Genomic DNA, 20,918 nt, shown 5'->3' on the forward strand with positions numbered 1-20,918 from the left:
CTAGAATATTTTTTTAAACTAATGGCTGTTAACCCGCATTGCTAGCCTAGATTAATCATTAATCAATTGATCAATTAAAAAAAAAACATTCTTCAGTTTTTTTTTTGTGCAGAAACAAAACCCTATGCTATTGACTATTTTCGTTTATGAAGTAATTTACATCAAAACAAAAGTAACATTGATCGCTAAATTGTTTTATTATAAGACGATTTTTGTTTTATTTCAATTACAGAGCGTCAAAATACACTATACAACTAATATTTTAATAAATTTGATAATAAATTACATTGAAATACGCTCCATACAAAACTTTGAAATATTCATATGGTATTACATATATTGAAAAATTTGTTATCCGGTGCTAGAGCCAAAGAACGTATGTAAGTAGTTTTTGAGTGAAATTTAGACGACGTTTTGCCATCGCAAATCATTAAAAAACAAGTCAATGTTATTTTTTTGTGTTTACAACTGTATGTTAACTCTTTTGGTGTACAATAAAGCATAATCTATTCTATTCTCCTATAAATTTAGTAGAAATAAAATGGCAGTATTGTTTAAATAAAATGGCATAAGCTTAATATAACATGTCAATAATAATATATAAAACAAATAAAATATGTTTATTGTTTCTATTTCGACTACCAAAAGGTCAGAAACGGTATTAAGTTAAAATATTGATATTGGTTACATTGGCCCTTTTAACACCAGACAACGGATTTTTTTTAGACTCGCAATGTCCTTTATATTTAAATAAATAATGCATGTTCCCAATTAGTATTATATATTCACGACATGTGCTTTATAATTTTTTTATAAGTATATGATCAGTTATCTTAAGATATACGATCGATTTTAATTCTAACAACATTTATACATTTATAACTTTGGAATGATTATCTAATACTTTCACAGTTCATCGTGTTACAAAATATAGATAACATACAAAAGATCTTTTTTTTTTTATTCTAGAAGAATACACTTGTACGGCAAACACTAAACGTTTACTAATTTTAAAAAGCCAACGCCAATATATATATTATTTATAAATTATAATATAAGAATATATTTGAACCTTTCCGATATGAGTATAAAAAAAAATAGAATTTCAATCATACAAAAACATACAAATTAAATAATATCATTAAAACGATTAAATCAGATCGAGATAATTTCCAATAGGTACATTTATTCATAGTGTTAATTGTTATAAAATTTAAATTATGACATTTGAAAGGTTATGAAATGTTGAATCATAGACAAAACAATAAACAAGACTTGCCCAGCGTGCCAGCACGAAAATACATGGACCTGTTTAATCCATATAGAAAATACCGTTCTAAACAAACATTGTTATTTATTAATTATAATTTTTTTACTATTATACAAGTTATTATTATTATTGAATAGCAAACTAAAGTTTGTGTACTTCTGGATGTCACAATATAAAGGATTTTTTATAGCATATTTATATTATGCTTTGACAACAAAGTTAAATATATTAAATATTTGCGCGTCATAATAAAAAATGCATTGTAAGTAAAATAAAGTATAAATGGAATGAATCGTATCTCATCTCATTTGCTTAATAATACTGAATTGTAAAAAAATAATATATTACACGGAAAATATAATTTCAATCGTTGACAATGTTTTATAAAAAATAACTGAGTTAAAAGTTTGATGATCATAGACATGTTCGGCTAATTATATTATGTTATATATATTAGGTACGAATTTAAACCACTCATACTCCTAAGAAATATAAAAAAAAAACATTTCATGAAGTCGGTATGTCTGTAGAATTTTTTTTTCAGGTACACATAACGAAACACGGTTCGTACGTCATACGTCAACAAACTATCAAAAAGTAGGTAATAAAAACATTACCCAGTCATAAAGTAAGTAGAGAGCGGATTCTTGGCACATATTGCTATTTCAGCTAAATCGATCACAGAACACATATAACTTAGTATCCATGCTATATCTATGTAATAGCCAAGATGAGATCAACGTTATACATTATGCCACATTGAAAAAAGCTAAATAAAAATATTTATAACACTGGTCATGTAACTGGTTCAAAATAACAATGTAGTATTATAGAAATAAAAAAATATAGAGTTGTATATCGAACTTCCCTGTACATAAAACATATGCTTACTGTATCCCTTTTAAGTTCGTCCTACATTTATTGATAGCGTTTAAGCTCCGGAAAAACTTCTAGAAGAACAAGCTCGAAGATTTCCTGCAACAGAATATTGAACAAATAATTATTAGAAGAAAAACACAAACGTATTTTTAACGTGTTTTTAACTCATTTAAATATATTAATAATACAAAAAAAAACATTTATTTGAATACCAATAGAAATACATTACAATGATTTAATTTTACTTTATAACATCACCTTCTAGATTTTTCAGAAGTTAATTTTCAAAATGCCAGTCAAAGCGGTCATGCACCGTATACTTGTCACCTCGTAACAGAATTGATCACTTATAGGAAGTGACAGTTTTAGCGGAACATATTATTTTAAGAGCGTGCCCACATTATACCTAATTTTAGAATCCAATGATATCTACATGATATCGGTACGACTGTAAATTTGCGGAAGAATGCGACGGCCGTGAGATCGTCAAACGTTTCACGCAGTTTTATAACTACACGACCGAGTCGTGATACGCGTTCTTTGTCACTTGAAGTATTAAAATGTGATCAAAGTATTAAAAAAAATAAAAAAAAAAACAATTAATACAAGAACTTATAGAGGCAATTTTGTTTTAAGTGCTGTGATGTCTATTTTATTTAGTGCTGTTGCATACCAAAGAAAAGTTTTTAATAAATATGCGTCCTGTGATGGAAATTTCGACGAAATTCTGGATGAAGTGCTTAATAAAATTTCAGAAAGAAATAATAAAATGACTTATTACCATGGACGTTACCTGTTCCATTTTATTTTGGAGGACGAATATTTTTATTTCTGTATTACTGACAAGGTTCGTATGTTTTTTTACCGTTTGTTTTTAATTTAATTTATCTCCATTAAAATGACTAATTTTAGGTTCTAATGCTGCAAGAAAGACGAAGTCTAAAAGTCATAAATTATTTACTTACTAAAGATCGAAAATTAGTTGTACCTTTTTTAGATAGACAAAGATATAGGTTTTGGATATTTGTAAGTTAGAAAATAGAATTTTATAAGATTTTATCCAATATAGGTCACAAATCAATATGGAATTGTGTATTATAAAATTGTTGTTTTTTTATAGACATAATTCTAAAAACGCTCGATTATTCAAGAAGTGCCTAGGTTATTTGTTTATTCAGACATTGGGATTCGAGAAAGCTCGAAACTATTTTATCAAAAACGGTTCGGGAGTTACGTTAATGTTTGTATTGTGGTGTTGATATGAATTCCTCTAGAAATGCCAATTATTAAGCGAAAGTAAAGTAAAATGAAAGCGACTTGTAGTTATTGATATGGATGAATTAAATTCAAACATCTGCTCATCGTTTTCGAACATGAAAATTATCGCATTCCTAACATTTCATTATCATGAAATTTTAGGAATTAATATGTAAAATTGGATACAATGTAGTATAACATAAGTTGGTATTCAACATTGCACTGATGAGGTTCTATTGCAATACTGCCTCATATTAAAGTCGGATTACTTATAATTTCCTAGTTAATCCTAACCAGGATTCATTTACGGCAGGAGGAATGCTCGACTTTTTTCGGGAAGACTATTTAGTAATAGGAGTCTACTTGTGAAATAATTGGCGTCATTTTATACCTCGTTTAACATTTACGAAATTTAACACAATGCAGCAATTCTAAAATAATGTATGTATAAATTAATAATATTGTAGTGTGTAGGTGTGTATTAGGTGTAACTTAGTATATATTAGGTCCTTAGATATGAAATTAGTGTTTTGTCGAACTGACCACTTTTGTATGGTTTTTTTTAGTAAAAGGATGAATGAACCTATGAGATGGAAAAAGTGCACAGATAACAACGGATGCACCGTTGATTATGATTAATTAAATATATTTTACAAAAAAAAAATACTTTATATTCCTCCCGTACAAAACGCCAATTTCATATGTAAGGAGTTAATATATCCTATAGCTATATAATTAGCGACTTTAGGGTCCGTTCACACAGACCGGCTCGGAGAGCATCGGCCTGCTTTTTTCTTTTCACACAGACCGGGTCGTATACGCTTGGAATTGGCCGGAGCGGAGCCGCCAACTATTTCACATCGACCGGCTGGAAGAGATCTGAAAGCGGGTGCGAGCGAGAAAGAGCACGCAAGCGGAGCCGGTCGGCTCCTTTTATTACTTCACACGAAGCGCGTTCAGGCATTTTTAATGACAAAAAAGGTGCAAATGCAAAAATAAACTTTACTACAATCACTCAAAACACTGTTTCCAACGTGATAAAAATCTGCTCTCCTCTCCGAGCCGGTCTGTGTGAACGGACCCTTATTATTAAACAGACAGTATCATTTCAACATTCGTGTGTTTCAATACTCTCTTCCCTACAATATATAGTTTAAAAAACCCTCTTTAAATAAAAAAAAAATAATGTTACTTAAACAAACTTAATTCCAGTGAAGTATGCGTAGTCCAGCAATTTGGCTGTTCTCCATACCAATTAATTGAATCGTAACTACATGCAAACGTTAAATATATTATAATGATACTTTCGTATACATGTTTCTTAAGTACATAAAAAAAAAATGGTAAGAAAAAAGGATTTATTCCTTATTTTTATGTCAAAATATGTTTTTTTTTATATTTCAGCATTGTCAACGATCAAGAGCTTTTTTATTTTTAAACGAAATAAAACGAAGATTTCCATTCAACGAGACAGATTTTACGTGTATTTTAGCCGAAGAAATGTATCGTTACAACGAAGACTACAGTACAGTAACTATAAGGAACGGGGAAATAGACGAATTGAATACGATAGGAGTGGACAGTAGCGGTAGGTAATCTAAGCCGTCTTACTTATTTTGAAAAATGTCTAAAAAAATTATCCTTTATTTTTTTATTTAATTGTTGTACTATTTTTCATTTATTATTTTATTTGTTGTACTATTTTGTAAGTGTGGTAAGAACGCGTGAATCTTAACCGATGATCGTGGGTTCAAACCCGGACAAGCACCACTGAATTTTTATGTGCTTAATTAGTGATTATAATTTATCTCGTGCTTTACGGTGAAGGAAAACATCGTGAGGAAACCTGCATGTGTCTAATTTAACTGAAATTCTGCCAATGTCGTATTCCTTCAACCCACACTGGAGCAGCATGGTGGAATAATTGGAATAAGGGAGGGGAGGCCTTTAGCCCAGCAGTGGGACATTCGCAGGCTGTTACGGTTACTATTTTTCATGACCCTTTTATGTTTTGTTTCTTATGGATTTACCATAAAATCCAGGGTCACAATTTAAACAAACCTTATAAAAGATAATTATTTTGGTAGTAATATGATTGTGATCGTGGGTTCTAAATGTTTTAAGAGGTCCAAACGAGGATGTAAATTCAGAAAGGCAATACTTGGTGCGATAAATATGCTTAATGCAAGTGTGACTCAACTTGAACTGCAACGCGTTGGTGCGAGATCATGGGCAGAGGCGTAAGGCGTGGACGACGTGTGTCGCGGCCTACGACTTGATTAAAAGAGCGCCGCGCCTCCATAATTTATTACGCTTGAAAATTATAATAAAATATCTTACATCGAAGATGTTTTTATCGTATTGCAATTACATAATCATATATCAAAATATTTTAATAATAGCACACTATATTTTTTATATTTTCCATAAATTAAAATAAAACTGATATGTGTGTAAGTGGAATGGTGTTACTGCCATATTTATGTTCATAAAACCCGAAACGAAATTACAGCTTTTTAATAAAAAGAATATAATCGTATACATAAATAAAGTCTAGAGTATGTTGTTTAATTTGTATTTTGACATTAGTTAATTAATTTATTTTTTATTTCAGAAAGCATTCTTGGCGAAAAAATACTTTTCGTCAGTAACGACATCAATTTAAGATATACGGTAAATAATATTCATTAACAGCTAATCGTTCCGAATTTGCACGGATAGACAAGGTGAAAAATGTATTTTGGATAGGATTTTCGTAAAATCCGTTCTTGGTGAGCATCTACGTCAGGGAAGGAGTAACTGTGACAAATATCAAGTCAATCGGGGATTGTTTAGGAATTCTCGTGATGAATGGTATTTCGCTTATATATAAACTGATAAAATATTTTTCTTATTGTATTGATAAGCAACTTCTTTTGACGCAATAAGAGTAACGTTCCAAATTGAAAAAACGTTACTAGAAAAGGAGTTCCACTTCTGTCGTGTATTTTGCATTACGGGAGCTTTAAATTATTTTATTATATTTCTTGGAACGTTCGAAATGGAAAGGTTTCAGATGGAAAAAGAAGTTTCACTTCTGTCAAACGTACTGAATTTCATGCGCTTTAAATTATTTTTCTAATATATATATTTCCTTTACAGACCATATCCAGTATAGAAAAAGCGCCAGAACAAATTGCGATCTCTTTTAAAAACTCAAAAATAAAAATAATTATTTTAACAATATTCATAATTGCAGCAATATCAATTATATCCTTTTTTAATCCATTGTCATTTGCTTTCGGAATAGTTGTGTTGATATTATATCCTTTTATAAGAAAGAATTTACATAGAAGTAATAAATAAGAAAAAGTTAGGTTATATAATATGTTATATACTAAATAAATAAATAAGTAGTTATACTCGTTTTTCTTTGCCTTGTTGATTTCGTTCTATTCAAAATTAATTCTTGATTACTCCAAGAAAAATACATAATTTATTCATTTGTGAAAGATATTTAATGTGTTTTAGTACATCCTAAAAAGCCAAAAAACAATATAACATCTTCTGATAAAAGTTCAATTCATTAAGACGTCCGTAGTAATTGTTAAACTATTTGGCCACTTGAATAAAAAATAATATATTTTATATTAAGTAACCGCATAATCGTGACGTTACAATGTGGACATTAAAATTATTGATTACGAAATCATACGACGATATTAACATTGTGACGTCACATGTGCCCTAAAACTGCCAGCATTTCACTGATTATAAATAGCAATAAATTAAAAAAATACTACTATTATTTAGAGATACGACATCAATGATTGTTTGTTTTTTTTCGCAACAAGTCGAGCCAGGCCGCACTTACGTTGCGTCACGGTAGCATTCGCAAGCAACTCCGGGGCGCTCCTCGTAGAGACCGCGACCTCGTAGAGACTGAGAGGGTACCGCTGGATTTTCAGTGGGAATTCCGATGTTCGGGGCACCCTAGGCGACTTGGACACCGGCGAGTCCCACATACCCCCCCCCCTCCCTTTGACGTGGAGGAAACGCGAAGCGCGTTTTTCCAGCGACAAAAAAAGAGACCGTACTCACGTAGAAGAGCTGCTTGTTGTGCGTGGGGTGCTGCAGCGTGTGGAACAGCTTGTGCGCGCCGCGCGCGGCCGCGTGCGCGCCCACCAGCGACGACAGCGCGCCGCACACGCACTCGCCCAGCGCCTGCCGCGCCAGCGTGCGCGTGTGCTCTGCGGCCACGTGCATATTATGTTATGTAGCTAGAATTATTGTATACGGTAGTGAGGCATGGACTTTGCAAGCTGACACCCAGAAACGTCTAGAAGCTTTTGAGGTGTTACCGCAGAATGCTCCGTGTTAGCTGGACACAGAAAGTTTCGAACGAGAGTACTCCAGCGCGTCGCCAGTAGCCGGAAGTTACTGCAAACCGTCAAGAAGAGAAAAGCCGAGTACTTGGGTCACGTCTTGAGACACGAGCGATACCGACTGGTCCAAATTATTATGATGGGTTAAGTAGAGGGCAAACGATGCGCTGGAAGAAGAAAAAAAGTCCTGGTTGCGCAACATCCGCGAATGGACGAAGATCGCCAGCGTGGAAAAACTATTTCGCTTGGCGCGAGACCGCGAAAACTTCGCTGAGCTGACGGCCAACCTCCAGTAGTGGAGAGGCACAAGAAGAAGAAGAAGCTAGAATTATAATGCATTACATCCCTCCTGTTTTGCTCTTCGTCCGGGTCGGCGCCGCGGGTGATCTTCGTTTCCTTACCCTTGTCTCTGATGTTTCTGTTGGAGGTGGTTTCGCTCAGTACCCCGCCCGGCCACCACGACTTCAGCACTATACCGGTGTAGTAGTGCAGCATTTGTTCCGAGAATAACCACGATATTGTCTCCTTGATTTGCCTAAAAATATATAATACTAGTGTAGATTATCGTTTTTATTTTAAACTCGGTGAAATATTTTCTGAAGTGTGACGTGAGACGTCTTGACGCGAATATCTATAGACCATCATGGCCGACAGCTTTTTCGTCTATTATTGAAAAATATAATACAATATTTGTTTTGCGATCTAACAGAACTATAATATGTACATTCGTGACTTAGTATATAATGTAAGGAGTCAGTCGAGAAGACTGGCAACACAGAAGGACCGGGCTATAAAAGAACCCATCTCGCCATTATGGGCCTCTTTTTGCTCCTGAAGATTGGAACTCTAATTTCTCCCGCCTAAGCTGTGTCGTAGTGGTATATTTCTCTATTAATGATAAACAGTCATTTTCCGTTACTTATTTAATTCCTTTGTTTCTTTATTTAAATTTTCATTTCCGTTATTTTAAAATCCACTTCTGGTTCCTAAAAATAAATTATCTGTATAATTGATAAAATTTTACAAAATATATCCGTACCGGTTGATGGTCCGGCCGTACGTGATCTGTACGAAGGTGACGAGCGTCTTCCGCAGCCAGCGGAACACTCCGCGCATGTCGAACACCTCGCTGAGCAGCGCGTACAGCGGCTCCGCGATGCTGTCCCGCTCTTCGCCGATGGGGGCAGTCCCTGCAGAAGAACGGCATTTTAGCACACCATTATTATTAGAATATTAAGCGATAAATACATTGTAAAAAAGGAAAATACGCAGTCGTAAACATTAAAATTGTATAATTTCAGTAAATAATATTAAAAAAAAATAATTAAAATTTCACATCTAATAAAAGTAATGTGAAAGTGCATACATATATATATACATATATAGTTAGACAACTAAACAACTGCAATCGAGACGAATATTAGTTTAGTAGTAAGTTTAATATTTTCACCGACCCTTTATAAATAAAACTTTATAATCTTTGGTTTACGTTGGCATAATCTGTGTCTAGATACACTATCACAAACATTTTTATATTATTACTATTAATAAAAAATGTATTGAAAACGTACCACGCATTGAATTATTCATATTCTTACTGGCCGCGTCACCCCCATTCCCGTCTAAGTACAAGGATATTTCATCTTCATCAGCAGGCATATGAGTAAAAGCTTCCTTCTCTTGTGACGATCTAGCTGTCGCGTCACTACTTGTACTAGAACGAATAAACATTATAAGTATAAACATAAATTGTCACTCCTCAAACCCGCTACCTCTACCTCAAATGAGAAGAGACAACAAATCATAGACAATTATATAATATACATTTAAGATTTAATTTCCTTATTAAAGTTTTATATTCCACGCGCTGATATCATATGATAATGGAACTTTGTCAAAGTGTATCGAAATGTGATTCCCGAACGAAGGAGCGTTAGCAAAAATTTCTGAAAATAATTTAATTATCCAACTCCCGTATACCTTTAAGCAATTAATATTTAAGACTTTATTGTAATGAACAGGTGTGTGCAAAAACACAGGTGCTATCTATGCCCTTATTCTCATAATCCGATGGCCGTCCCATCGAAATTTTACTGGTGGTGGAGCTTTGTGCAAGCTCGTCTGGGTAGGTACTACTCATCATATATTCTACCGCAAAACAGCAGTACCTGGTATTGTTGTGCTCCGGTTTGAAGGGTCAGTGAGCCAGTGTAACAACAGGGCACAAGGGACATAACATCTTAGTTCCCAAGGTTGGTGGCGCATTGGTAATAGCGATGGTTAACATTTCTTACAATGCTAATGTCTATCTATATATAAAAAAAACCGTTTCGAAAAGGAAGAGGCCAGGCGCATGACCAACGGTTTTGCACGGCACAGGAATGCACACACTTCCAACTTCCAGACTCCGGGCTGCTGAGAATTTTTCGACAGTAAAACCCAGTAATCTTTTATCGGTCTCATCTGGGATCCGTGACCTTATATCTAGTCCACTAAGAACAAGAATACTTTATGTCACAGAAAAAAATCATAATTATAAGTTTATTTTACCTTTTAAATAATGTAGAGAACGAAAATTTATTTTTCTTTGGTAGATCACCTTGTTTCAGGTACTCTGAACTAGGATTAAGGAATGTATATAAAGCTTCACTTTGGTTTAATCTATCGTCCTCTAAGACGAACTGAAAAAATAAAATAAAATTTAATCACAATTCAACGGGCACTCGCAGGAAATTAAGAAATTTTTATATATTACTTACTTCTAAATACTTTTGAATAAGAGTCTTGGCTTTATCTAGAGAGTTTTTATCATTCTTTCCAAAAATAAATTTAAAAGAATTCGATGGCAGTTCTAAATTTTTTAATTCTGAACACATAGGTCTTAACTTTCTATGTAATTCCTGAAAGTAAAAATAATAAAAATTACAAATATCAAACACGTGATCTAAGTAATAAATAAAAAAAATATATTTACATTTTAAGCAAATCAATATTTATTATTAAGAAAAATGTCTTTGTTTATAATCCACGACAAGAGAAGCCTTTATTAAGGACCGAAACGATAAATTAATTTTCTTTTAAAAGCCAACTGTACAATGCATTACCAAAGACAATCTTAAATAAAAAAATTTTTTATAAAATTTAAGAAAAAAAATATTACAATATTGTATTATTGATTAAATTCAGTACTTACCTAATCTTGATTTATAAGTCAGTACAACTTATACTGTATTGTAACTAGTTATATATTTATCTCATGTAAATTAATTTAGTACTTTTGCGAAATAAACTCTTAAACCATAGATAAATAGAATAAATCACTTTATTGATCGTTCCGATGAAAGGTTTACCTGGAATTCATTGAGTGTCCTTAGCAGTACCCAGCCTGTCGAGATCTGCTCTGGTTTCTCATCCGCGTTCGTAGGTTCCTGCTCCGCCATGTGAACTACTATTACGAACTGAGGTGGCTTCGATTCGTCTATAATCTATACACATAATAAAAGTATAAGCATTTATAATCTGTAAAGTATACAAATGTGTTTAGTCATAGATACTTGTCATATAGAATAGATTAAAGTATATATATTTTAATTCGTGAACTTTATAAAAATCTATGTCATTCAACACCAAAACAAGAGTCGACACTCAGTCACGATGTCTTTTTTTTTTGTTTTTTATTGCTGACCGTCTTTGATTGCTGACCTCAGCGCTATGGACCGTAGCCCGCCACCTGCCCAGGTGTTCCGCCCAGGTGTCCGTTCTCGCCAAGTGAGCCTCCAACCGCATCTGCTCACCCGCTAACCGCTCCACTTCGTTCGCCAACATCGCTAGCGCCGGAGATTCTGGCTTCAGCGACGCTCGTAGAGCCGCTAACGCCTGTACGATAAAAAGGATATAATGAAATAGCAGTTTATCTTATGCTCTTCTCTAAAAGAAAACATAACAAATATGTAAAGAAACAAGCATTTCTGGTACATATGTACTGAACCCTCTGCGGCATCATATTATGTATAAGGACTCTGACAGGTCTTCACACAACCCTGATCCACACTTATGGGATTTTATTAAAAAAATTTTAATTAATTAAGCACGATGGGTATAGTCTTAAACTTTTAGACGGCTATTTTTTAATCTATATTGAAGTAAAGACTTTTTTGTCTTTATTCAAATATTAATAAAAACAGATTACATTATTTAAATACCTGCGTTTTATTGTTGTGTCTCTCTTGCAGCTGGTCTAACTTTCGTCTCGCGTACGTGGAATGTTCTGTAAGGTGAACGGTCCCCGCGCTTTCCGCTGACGAGACCGATTCGTTCGACAGCTGACGGTCTTCAATTGGAGACCTTTCTGAACACAGTTCTGTGATAAATTTTGTTAATTTTTATTAAAATGTTAAGAAAATATTATATAAATACACTACAAATATTAGAACATTTTTATTTATTATTATCTTTAAAATGAGACAAACTAAAGTGGTCGCTCAAAACGATTGTCTATCTTAGATCCTTTTCTCATGACGGACTATCAACTCACGACCCAAAATTGAGTCCGGAAAGTATAAATTTGGGACATAGTTTTATTTTATACGTAAGCATCCACTATGAAAAGAATTTAGGAAATTCCAACTTTAAAAAGGATATAGGGTACCTAATACCGCCCCCTCCCTTCACACGCGGGCGGTAACTAGTATAATATAAGCTTTAATCTAATATATTAAGTTAGTCACCTTGATTAGCCTCTTCAGTTGCAAGTTCTGCGATAAGAGCTTTATACTGGTCACTTAGCAAAAATGAATGATAATACTTCTCTTGGATTGTGTCTACTACCGTCTCTTGTACTTCATAGAATACTTCCGGTCCTTTATCACCCAATAGAAACGCTTCCATTCTTTTTCTAGTATCCTTAAAAAAACACTCAATGCTTTTAAATCTATATACTAGTCTTACAGTAAAATTTGTGTTTATAAAATAAATCGAATTCATACTTTGTCTACTTTAATTTCAGCACTAGGTGACCTTATATAAGTATAAAATATTTCAGCTCCGAGCTGATGCCAACTGCTTCTAGCGCTGTGACGTAACTCCTCCACTGCTGACCAGAAACCAACCAATCCTTGCGAACACAGTGTCTCTAGGAACATTGAGAGATATCGTCGACCAGTAACGCTTTCCATTACTTGATCCAGAGGCATTGCCTGTAAGTTATTTTAATAACTAATAATTATATTTTTAATTTGGGCTTTGGGCTAACTAAAAGTCGGCAATCATGAAACGGCAATTATTGAAAACTTCCAAGTCTGGCTTTATATGACATCAGCTAGTGTCGATGAAAAAAGGTTAAGCATTTACTTTAAGTCTAATTGTCTTGCTAACAGTTTTAAATGTAGACATTCCAAACTGTTACAATAGAAAAGCACCATAACATAATTTTTAAAAGGTAGATATTATATACACACATATATATATACATATATACATATGTTAAAGTGGTTACCTTGTTATCTGACTCCACAGCTGGAAAAGCTCCATCCCAGCCTAGTTTTCGTAGTGCCTCCTCGCACTCAGCCTTAGCTATAGTCAATTGGTCGATGTATCTCTTCAACTTCTTAGCATCAGTTACTTGTTGCCTGCTAACATTGTGCTGGTTTCCAGTTTTTTCAATCACATCGACGTCTACTCCCTTTGCTCTTTTTATGTTTTGTAATGTTGTTGCTTGCATTATTTGTGTAACGATGTCGTATCTGTATTACACACATGTTGAAATTTATATGTTGGTTAAATGTTATATATAATATCCTGGGACATCCTGGGAGATTATTCACGTGTTCCCCTCCTCTCACAACCCGGGTTCCTTCAAACGAGGCGTGAAGAGGCATCTTGCGGGCCGGCAAGGCGGGGACGGCTAGTACAGAACATTCTTCCCGTCTGTACTGGCCGTCGTCGCGTTTGGACTCTACTACCACTTACCATCAGGTGGAGTAGAGTCATTTGCCATCCCGGCGTAAATATAAAAAAAAAAAAGCACTCTGCCATCTGATCCCAAACTAAGCTGAGCTTGTACTATGGAAAACAGACAACTGATATACTACATATACTATTTTTCTTTTGTAAATACATACTGATTTAGATAATTACACCCAGACTCAGGACAAACAGACTTGTTTATGCACATAAATGTCTGTCCTGGGTGGGAACTAAGATGTTATGTCCCTTGTGCCTGTAATTACATCTTAGTTCCCAAGGTTGGTGGCGCATTGGTGATGTAAGCGATGGTTAACATTTCTTACAATGCCAATGTCTATGGGCGTTGGTGATCACTTACCATCAGGTGACCTATATGCTCGTCCGCCTTCCTATTCTATAAAAAAAAAATCGAAACCACAACTTTCGAGAAGGGAAAGTATCTAAACATGCCAACCGGTCCGTCAAATATAAAAGAATGCTTGTTTGTCGTATTCTAAGTGTTTACATATAGTTCATCTAACTTTGACTCGTGCATGAAGGATTCTAATATATAACTAATAATGTACAATAGGTTGCCAGCAAGCCATATCGTTTAATTGTTTAAAATAATTTAAACCCATATTGTTGTTTAAAAATGCACATTTCAACATTTGCTAGTATAATAAAAAAATATGTTGATTGAGGGCAACTGGAAGCCAGGAGTACGAAGTGGGTGTTATTTTAATGTCAAATTCTCAACCCACAAAGCAGTAACATAAAGAAAATCTCATTTTTAGAAGTTGAATAACATTGTGGGTTTTATTCTTTTAACTTAAAATACTTCAACATTTTCAATAACTCACAAATATTAAAGTAAAATAAAATGTCTAGTGTGTTAATTTAGTTATAAGATCTTGTTGATAAAAATCGTGAAATGTCATGTTTTTACATAAATTAAATTGTTGGCAACAAGCTAGTTCAAATTATAATTATTACATAATGCCACACCATTTATGAAAAGTAGTTATGAATAATTACACACTCTAATAATACTAGTTATGAATGTGTACCTTAAACGTTTCAGTGTATCCACATTATTGCAGTTGTTAATAAGTCTGATATAGTCTTCAAATGTTTTGGCATACTCATGTGTTCTTATATGCATGGCGTCTACTTCTTTTTGGGCTTCGAGATATTGCATTATCTTTTGATTTATATAATCAGGTTCAGTAATGAGATCAATTGCAGGCTGAAGAACTACAATATAGGAATCTTATTAGATTTTTTTTAATAGACAAAACAGTTTGTCTAATGAAGCCACCCCTATTATTCAGAATGTTTAAGAGCTTCTTGTAGAAACTGTGACTACTTCAATGCAGGTTTGTTTATTCACATATGGCAGATTTTCATACCATATAAGAATGGTGAAAAAATGGTGCTAATCGGGAATCAAGGAACTGATTTAATTAGTTTGGAGATCAAAAGTTAATAAATTATGAATTAAAAATAATACAATAAAATAATGTAACACCAATACATACTTTTACATGCTAATATCTCTCTGACAAGATATGAAACAGGAGACAGTGAATAACAACGTGGCATTAAAAACATGACAATCAGATCGCTGATCTGACGCAGGTAGTGCAGTTCAGTATCACTAGACATCAAGTGTGATGCCAATGCAAAAACAGGAGCTTGATTTAATTCCAACCTGTGAAAAACATAAAATAGAATAGAATATGCTTTATTGTACACCAAAAGAGTTACAGAACCATTTTAAGCACAAACACAAAAAAGAACGAAAACTATTTCCTACAAAAGGCGATCTTATCACTAAAAGAGCGATCTCTTCCAAACTACATTTGGGTGAAGGACATGAAATAAATAAATAAAGCGGTAAGGAGGTGTAATAATCATCTCAATTTTTATTTTTTAATAAGTATAAATATATATATATATATATAATCATAATTACATACAAAAACATATTTTTACAAATTATGCATATTGTAATTTAATAATAACTTTATTTATTCATTAATTTAATTAATTAATTGACTACTTACGCGCAACTTCTTGCTATCCTAATGCGTTCAAAATGCTGTGTTATTTTTGTGACAATATCATTTGCCAGTAGTTTTTCGGCATCAACTTTTAAAAGACGTTCATACAGAGTTTGAACAGCACTCCAAATATGTTCTTTAAACTTATCTATCACTGGCTCTGGCTTATAAGAGAGTTCTTTCAGCCAACGTGTCACAAAATCTCTGAGAAAATAGTCAATTAATAATTGTAATTGACTATCTACTGTTCGGCCAAAGATGACTGGCAAGTGAGGCTTTTTAGCTAAATAAATCCAGTTACTTTGTTCCTCCTACAAAGAAATTTAACTTAATATTCAAAGAGAACATCTAAAAACAACATAAAAACTAAAATTGTTAAATTAACTAAAGCAAAGTACTGAGGGGACTATAATTATTTATAAATACATTATTATTTTTGGTGAGTTGGTAGATTAAATCTCTATTAAAAATGAAGGTTTTATCGGCTTGGTTAAGACAATTAAACAAAAATTGTGACAAGTTTTGGCCAACATAAAATTTTAAAGAAGATAACATTTTCTACAGAATTTATTGAGGAAGACCGCTTTAATAATTTTACTGTTCGGTGCTAGTGAACCTGTCGCCTTCAGTTATATTAGCAAATAGTTAATCTTTGTTGTATAATTTAAACCATTGTTTCGCCAATAATTTATTATACCCACACGTATTGCAGTATCCAATATTCGAGCTTCCTTTTCAATGTTATCCAGTAAAAATAAAGATGTTTGGTGAGGCGAAGAGAGCGCAAGATGACCCCAAAGAGTTAATACAAATACTCCCAATACACAACACGCACTAAGAAGTACTATATACGTCAGACTTAATATAAAAGGGAAGTAATATATCAAAGATAAACAAATAGGAGCAAAAACATATATGAGACATTTTAACATGATTATTATTAAGCAGTGAAATATACGTAAACAAATAAGTTATGAAATATTTTAACTTCTCTCGTATTACGTTATATTGAAATTTCACATTTTAAATGTTCGCACAAAAATTAATTTCGCTTTAATGCATTTTTTTACGCTATAAATTCCATATTATTTAATAATATAAGTTTTATTTACTGAAATCTGTTTTTCGTTTCAGTAACAGTATTGATATTTTGGTTTTTTCAAGTTTTGATTCATTGTCAATATGACAATAATTGTGGGTATAGATAACATATATTGTTTACTTTTATCAATTCTATATAAAAAAAACAGTAATTCAACGTAACCTAAATTAATGAATTTATTTGTAAGTTTTTATTTTCTTACTCTTTGAACAAATGACATATTGCTCGTGAGTTTATAAATAACTAGCTACCGTCTCCACTTCGAAAGGGTTAACAAACATTTATTTTAATCATTCCCGAAAGCGGAACCGAACCAAACATACACACGTACACAAGAATTATTTATAATTATATAGATAAGTGTTGACGATATTACGTCATGATTTTTTTAGTTTCTTTTTAAACGCTATCATGAAGTTATTATGTTTCGGATCGCGAATGGTGAATGCCATCACTAAATAACCTAAGACTCGATACAGCTGTTTTAATTATATAGTTTTGCATTTATTACATCAGCACTGCATCGATTACTACTTATGTTACAATAACATAAATTGATAAAATTATATAAACATAATATTCCTTGTTCCTATTTTTATAGTGTATCGATAGTTTTTATGTTATCGCTTTCTGCTTCACTAAAAAATTCTTGCTTAAACCACAGAGTACATAACCATTACGTTCTTATCAGATTTGACAGATGTATCAAATGTTAAGCTTATTCAATTGTAATTTATATTCAGTGATACCAACTTGGGAGTTTTCACCCCAAATTTGGGGAATCAAGATGTCCAGGGGTTTTGAAGGATGTGCATTTATTTAGGTGGAGTTTTTAGGGGGTCTATTATTCAAGTTTTTTTTTCTTAACAAAACGGTTGACTCCAACTGACAATTTATATTAAGCCTCGAATGCAACCAATAAACTAAACCAAATATTAGCTCTAATCGTGGTTATAACTGAAATATAAAGAAACTGTAATATATTGCGATTGAAACAATAGCTCAACGGTCAGCGTTCTTGTACAACACGTAGGAGACCCGGGCTTCGATTTCTGGTCACTGAATGAAAAGTAAAAATCGTTTAATTTCATTATTATCATCATTAATATATTAGGGATTGATTGAATGTATTTTTAATTTGTATTTGAAATTAACTCTCAAACCAAGTGTACAATAAAAAATTTAGGGGTTCGTAATCGATATTTAGGGGAATTTGCAGTTGATCCTAGGGGGAATATTCTGTAGGAGTTGGCATCACTGCTACTATCTTCCAAAGACTCCGGGGCGTATATAAATTACAGAGTTGCTTAAATTTTTTTAATATGAATCTTGTACTCAGTACTTTTATTTATAACTGCATAAATAAATACAGCAAAAATTGTAGCAACAGCTCTATATATATGACGTATATAATTTCCCAGAGCATTTTTTAAAAAAGTTCTTAAACACGTATTAATAGTGATTAATTTTTATTTTGTATTTTGATGACTTATCGAAATAAGTATGTATTGATATAAAAATGGCCACATTAAAAACTAGATATTTAGTTATTGGTGGAGGCATAGCTGGAGTTACATGTGTTGAGACATTAGCAATTTTACATCCCGAAGAAACACTTGTAATAATTACTGCATCTTCACTAGTTAAAAATGTAAGCAATGTTAGTTTTTATGCTAAAACGGTGGTAAAGTTTGATGTTAAAGATACAGAAGCTAGTTCATTGTTAAAGATACATCCAAATTTAAAAATAGTGTATGACTCAATTAAATACCTTGATACAAAAAATAAAACAGCTGTTACTGATGACAATGTTTCTATCCAATATGATGTGGTATGCATTTGTACTGGTGGAATACCAAGATTAATATCAGACTCAAATAAATGCAACAGGATACTTGGAATAAGAGATACAGATTCAGTAAAAGATTTTCAGGAAAAACTTAAAGATGGTCGTCGCATGGTCATTGTCGGTAATGGTGGTATTGCATCAGAAATTGTTCATGCTACCAGAGGTATTCAGAAGGTATGGGTGGTCAGGGATGATTATATATCAGCTACATTTGTTGATCCTGGAGCGGCTGAATTCTTTCAAGATTCATTCCGAAATAAATCTGAAGAAAACAAAGATACCACTATTACAAGAAGGCACATTTTTTCTGAAGAGGATACAGTGGTATCTATTAATAAGAATTTGAAATCTGCAGCTTTAGGTCCTGATTGGTATAGAAAACTTGAAAATGTTAAAAATGGAAGTGGTGAACAAGAACTTGAAATAATTTATAAAGTTGAAGTTGAATCAGTAGAAGAAGTTAATGAACAAGAATTTGCTTTAAATATAAAGTTGACTAATGGAAGAACTATACAATGTGATTTTGTTATATCTGCTACTGGTGTTGAACCTGCTGTAAATTTTTCTTGTGATGAATTACTAAAAAGGGGTCCAGATGGTGGTTTGGCTGTAGATGAATTTCAAGAAACTTCAATCAAAGATGTTTTTGCTGCAGGCGATGTAGCAAGCGCTACTTGGCAACATGCTCCACACTGGTTTCAGTTAAGACTATGGACCCAAGCTCGACAGATGGCTGGAATGGCAGCTAAGGCAATGCATGCTAGAATAACAAATGAAACAGTCTTACAAGACTTTTGCTTTGAACTATTCACACACTGTACAACTCTTTTTGGATACAGAGTTGTATTATTAGGTAAATACAATGGTCAAGGATTAGGTAATGATTATGAAATACTATTAAGGACAACTCCTCGCCATGAATACATAAAATTTGTGCTGCAAAATGGAAAGTTGCAAGGTGCAATACTAATCGGTGAAACTGATCTAGAAGAAATGTGTGAAAATTTAATACTTGATCAAATAGATCTTACACCTTTTGGTGATGATATATTAAATCCAGATATAGACATTGATGATTATTTTGATTAAATCAAAATGTAACTACGAAACTTCTATTTAGTGTATCAAAGTATAAGCTGTTATTAAAATAATGAATTATTGATAGTAATAAACATACTCGTGTTAATAAATTTTAAATTTATATTATAATTTTAATTTCATTAATAATTTTTTAAATTAAAATATAATTTTATATGTTAAACATATTTATTTATTTTATTTATTCTTTATTGCACATAATTTACAATAATATAATAAGTACATTTAGTATGCAAAGGTGGCCATCATTACATCACATTATCACTTACATTAATCTCTTCCAGGCAACCTGTAGAGAGATATTTATGTTTTTTTTGCCAGGATCATTAATCGGGCAGTGTGCGAACAACTTAAAATTAAAATTTGTTGAAAGCTTATGAACTTAATACAAATATGTAATATACTAACATACATACTCATATATATACTTATACATACATACATATAAACGTATATAAGAAATAAATAATCATATACATATAATAATACAACATGCTATAGTTATATTGATAAATAATAATTATCCAAACGACTTTTAAAGATATGTACGGATTCACCTCGACGAATTTCTCGAGGCAGGGAATTCCCTAGTTTGACTGCTTTCACCGTAAAGGAATTGCTGTATATTTTAATACAACTCAGAAACTGTACTGTGAATGTCCCACTGCTGGGCTAAAGGCCTCCTCTCCTCTTTTTTTTGAAGAGAAGGTTTGGAGCTTATTCCACCACGCTGCTCCAATGCGGGTTGGTGGAATACACATGTGGCAGAATTTCAGTGAAATTAGACACATGCAGGTTTCCTCACGATGTTTTCCTTCACCGTAAAGCACGAGATGAATTGTAATCACAAATTAAGCACATGAAAATTCAGTGGTGCTTGCCCGGGTTTGAACCCACGATCATCGGTTAAGATTCACATGTTCTTACCACTGGGCCATCTCGGCTCTACTCTACAATCTACTCTACAACTCAGAGGGATCAGTAATTTATTGTCTTGCTAAGAATGCAAATTAATTGGTGTATGAGAGCTAAAGAAGGTAAACTTATTTATGGTCTATCTGTAAACTTATAATACTTATGTTTTTTGTCT

General features: G+C 32.8%; 2 protein-coding genes across 8 annotated transcripts in view; one reads left to right on the top strand and one right to left on the bottom strand.

Moving 5' to 3' along the window:
- Positions 1 to 1,174: 1,174 nt before the first annotated feature.
- The window catches only part of LOC126781823 (sorting nexin-25), a 368,238-nt gene continuing 348,494 nt past the window's right edge, over positions 1,175 to 20,918 (bottom strand). The window contains exons 1-17 of one of the 7 annotated variants that reach the window (XM_050506890.1): positions 16,481 to 16,920; positions 15,783 to 16,090; positions 15,255 to 15,427; positions 14,784 to 14,970; positions 13,265 to 13,511; positions 12,756 to 12,965; positions 12,498 to 12,672; positions 11,973 to 12,130; positions 11,473 to 11,646; positions 11,121 to 11,255; positions 10,530 to 10,670; positions 10,321 to 10,451; positions 9,342 to 9,484; positions 8,810 to 8,960; positions 8,172 to 8,305; positions 7,487 to 7,635; positions 1,175 to 2,245 (exon numbers count right to left, since the gene is read on the bottom strand). In XM_050506890.1, coding sequence (XP_050362847.1) covers positions 2,189 to 2,245; positions 7,487 to 7,635; positions 8,172 to 8,305; positions 8,810 to 8,960; positions 9,342 to 9,484; positions 10,321 to 10,451; positions 10,530 to 10,670; positions 11,121 to 11,255; positions 11,473 to 11,646; positions 11,973 to 12,130; positions 12,498 to 12,672; positions 12,756 to 12,965; positions 13,265 to 13,511; positions 14,784 to 14,970; positions 15,255 to 15,427; positions 15,783 to 16,090; positions 16,481 to 16,711 — 2,904 coding nt within the window. In that variant the 5' untranslated portion in view covers positions 16,712 to 16,920 and the 3' untranslated portion in view covers positions 1,175 to 2,188. The other 6 variants (XM_050506891.1, XM_050506892.1, XM_050506889.1 and 3 more) reach the window with 6 other exon arrangements.
- On the top strand, positions 18,163 to 19,906 carry LOC126781846 (pyridine nucleotide-disulfide oxidoreductase domain-containing protein 1). Its single transcript, XM_050506951.1, has one exon. It carries the CDS (start codon positions 18,401 to 18,403, stop codon positions 19,817 to 19,819), a length of 1,419 nt encoding a protein of 472 aa, XP_050362908.1. The 5' UTR covers positions 18,163 to 18,400; the 3' UTR covers positions 19,820 to 19,906.

This window comes from Nymphalis io, chromosome 4 (assembly GCF_905147045.1).
Source record: "Nymphalis io chromosome 4, ilAglIoxx1.1, whole genome shotgun sequence".
NCBI lineage: Eukaryota > Metazoa > Arthropoda > Insecta > Lepidoptera > Nymphalidae > Nymphalis > Nymphalis io.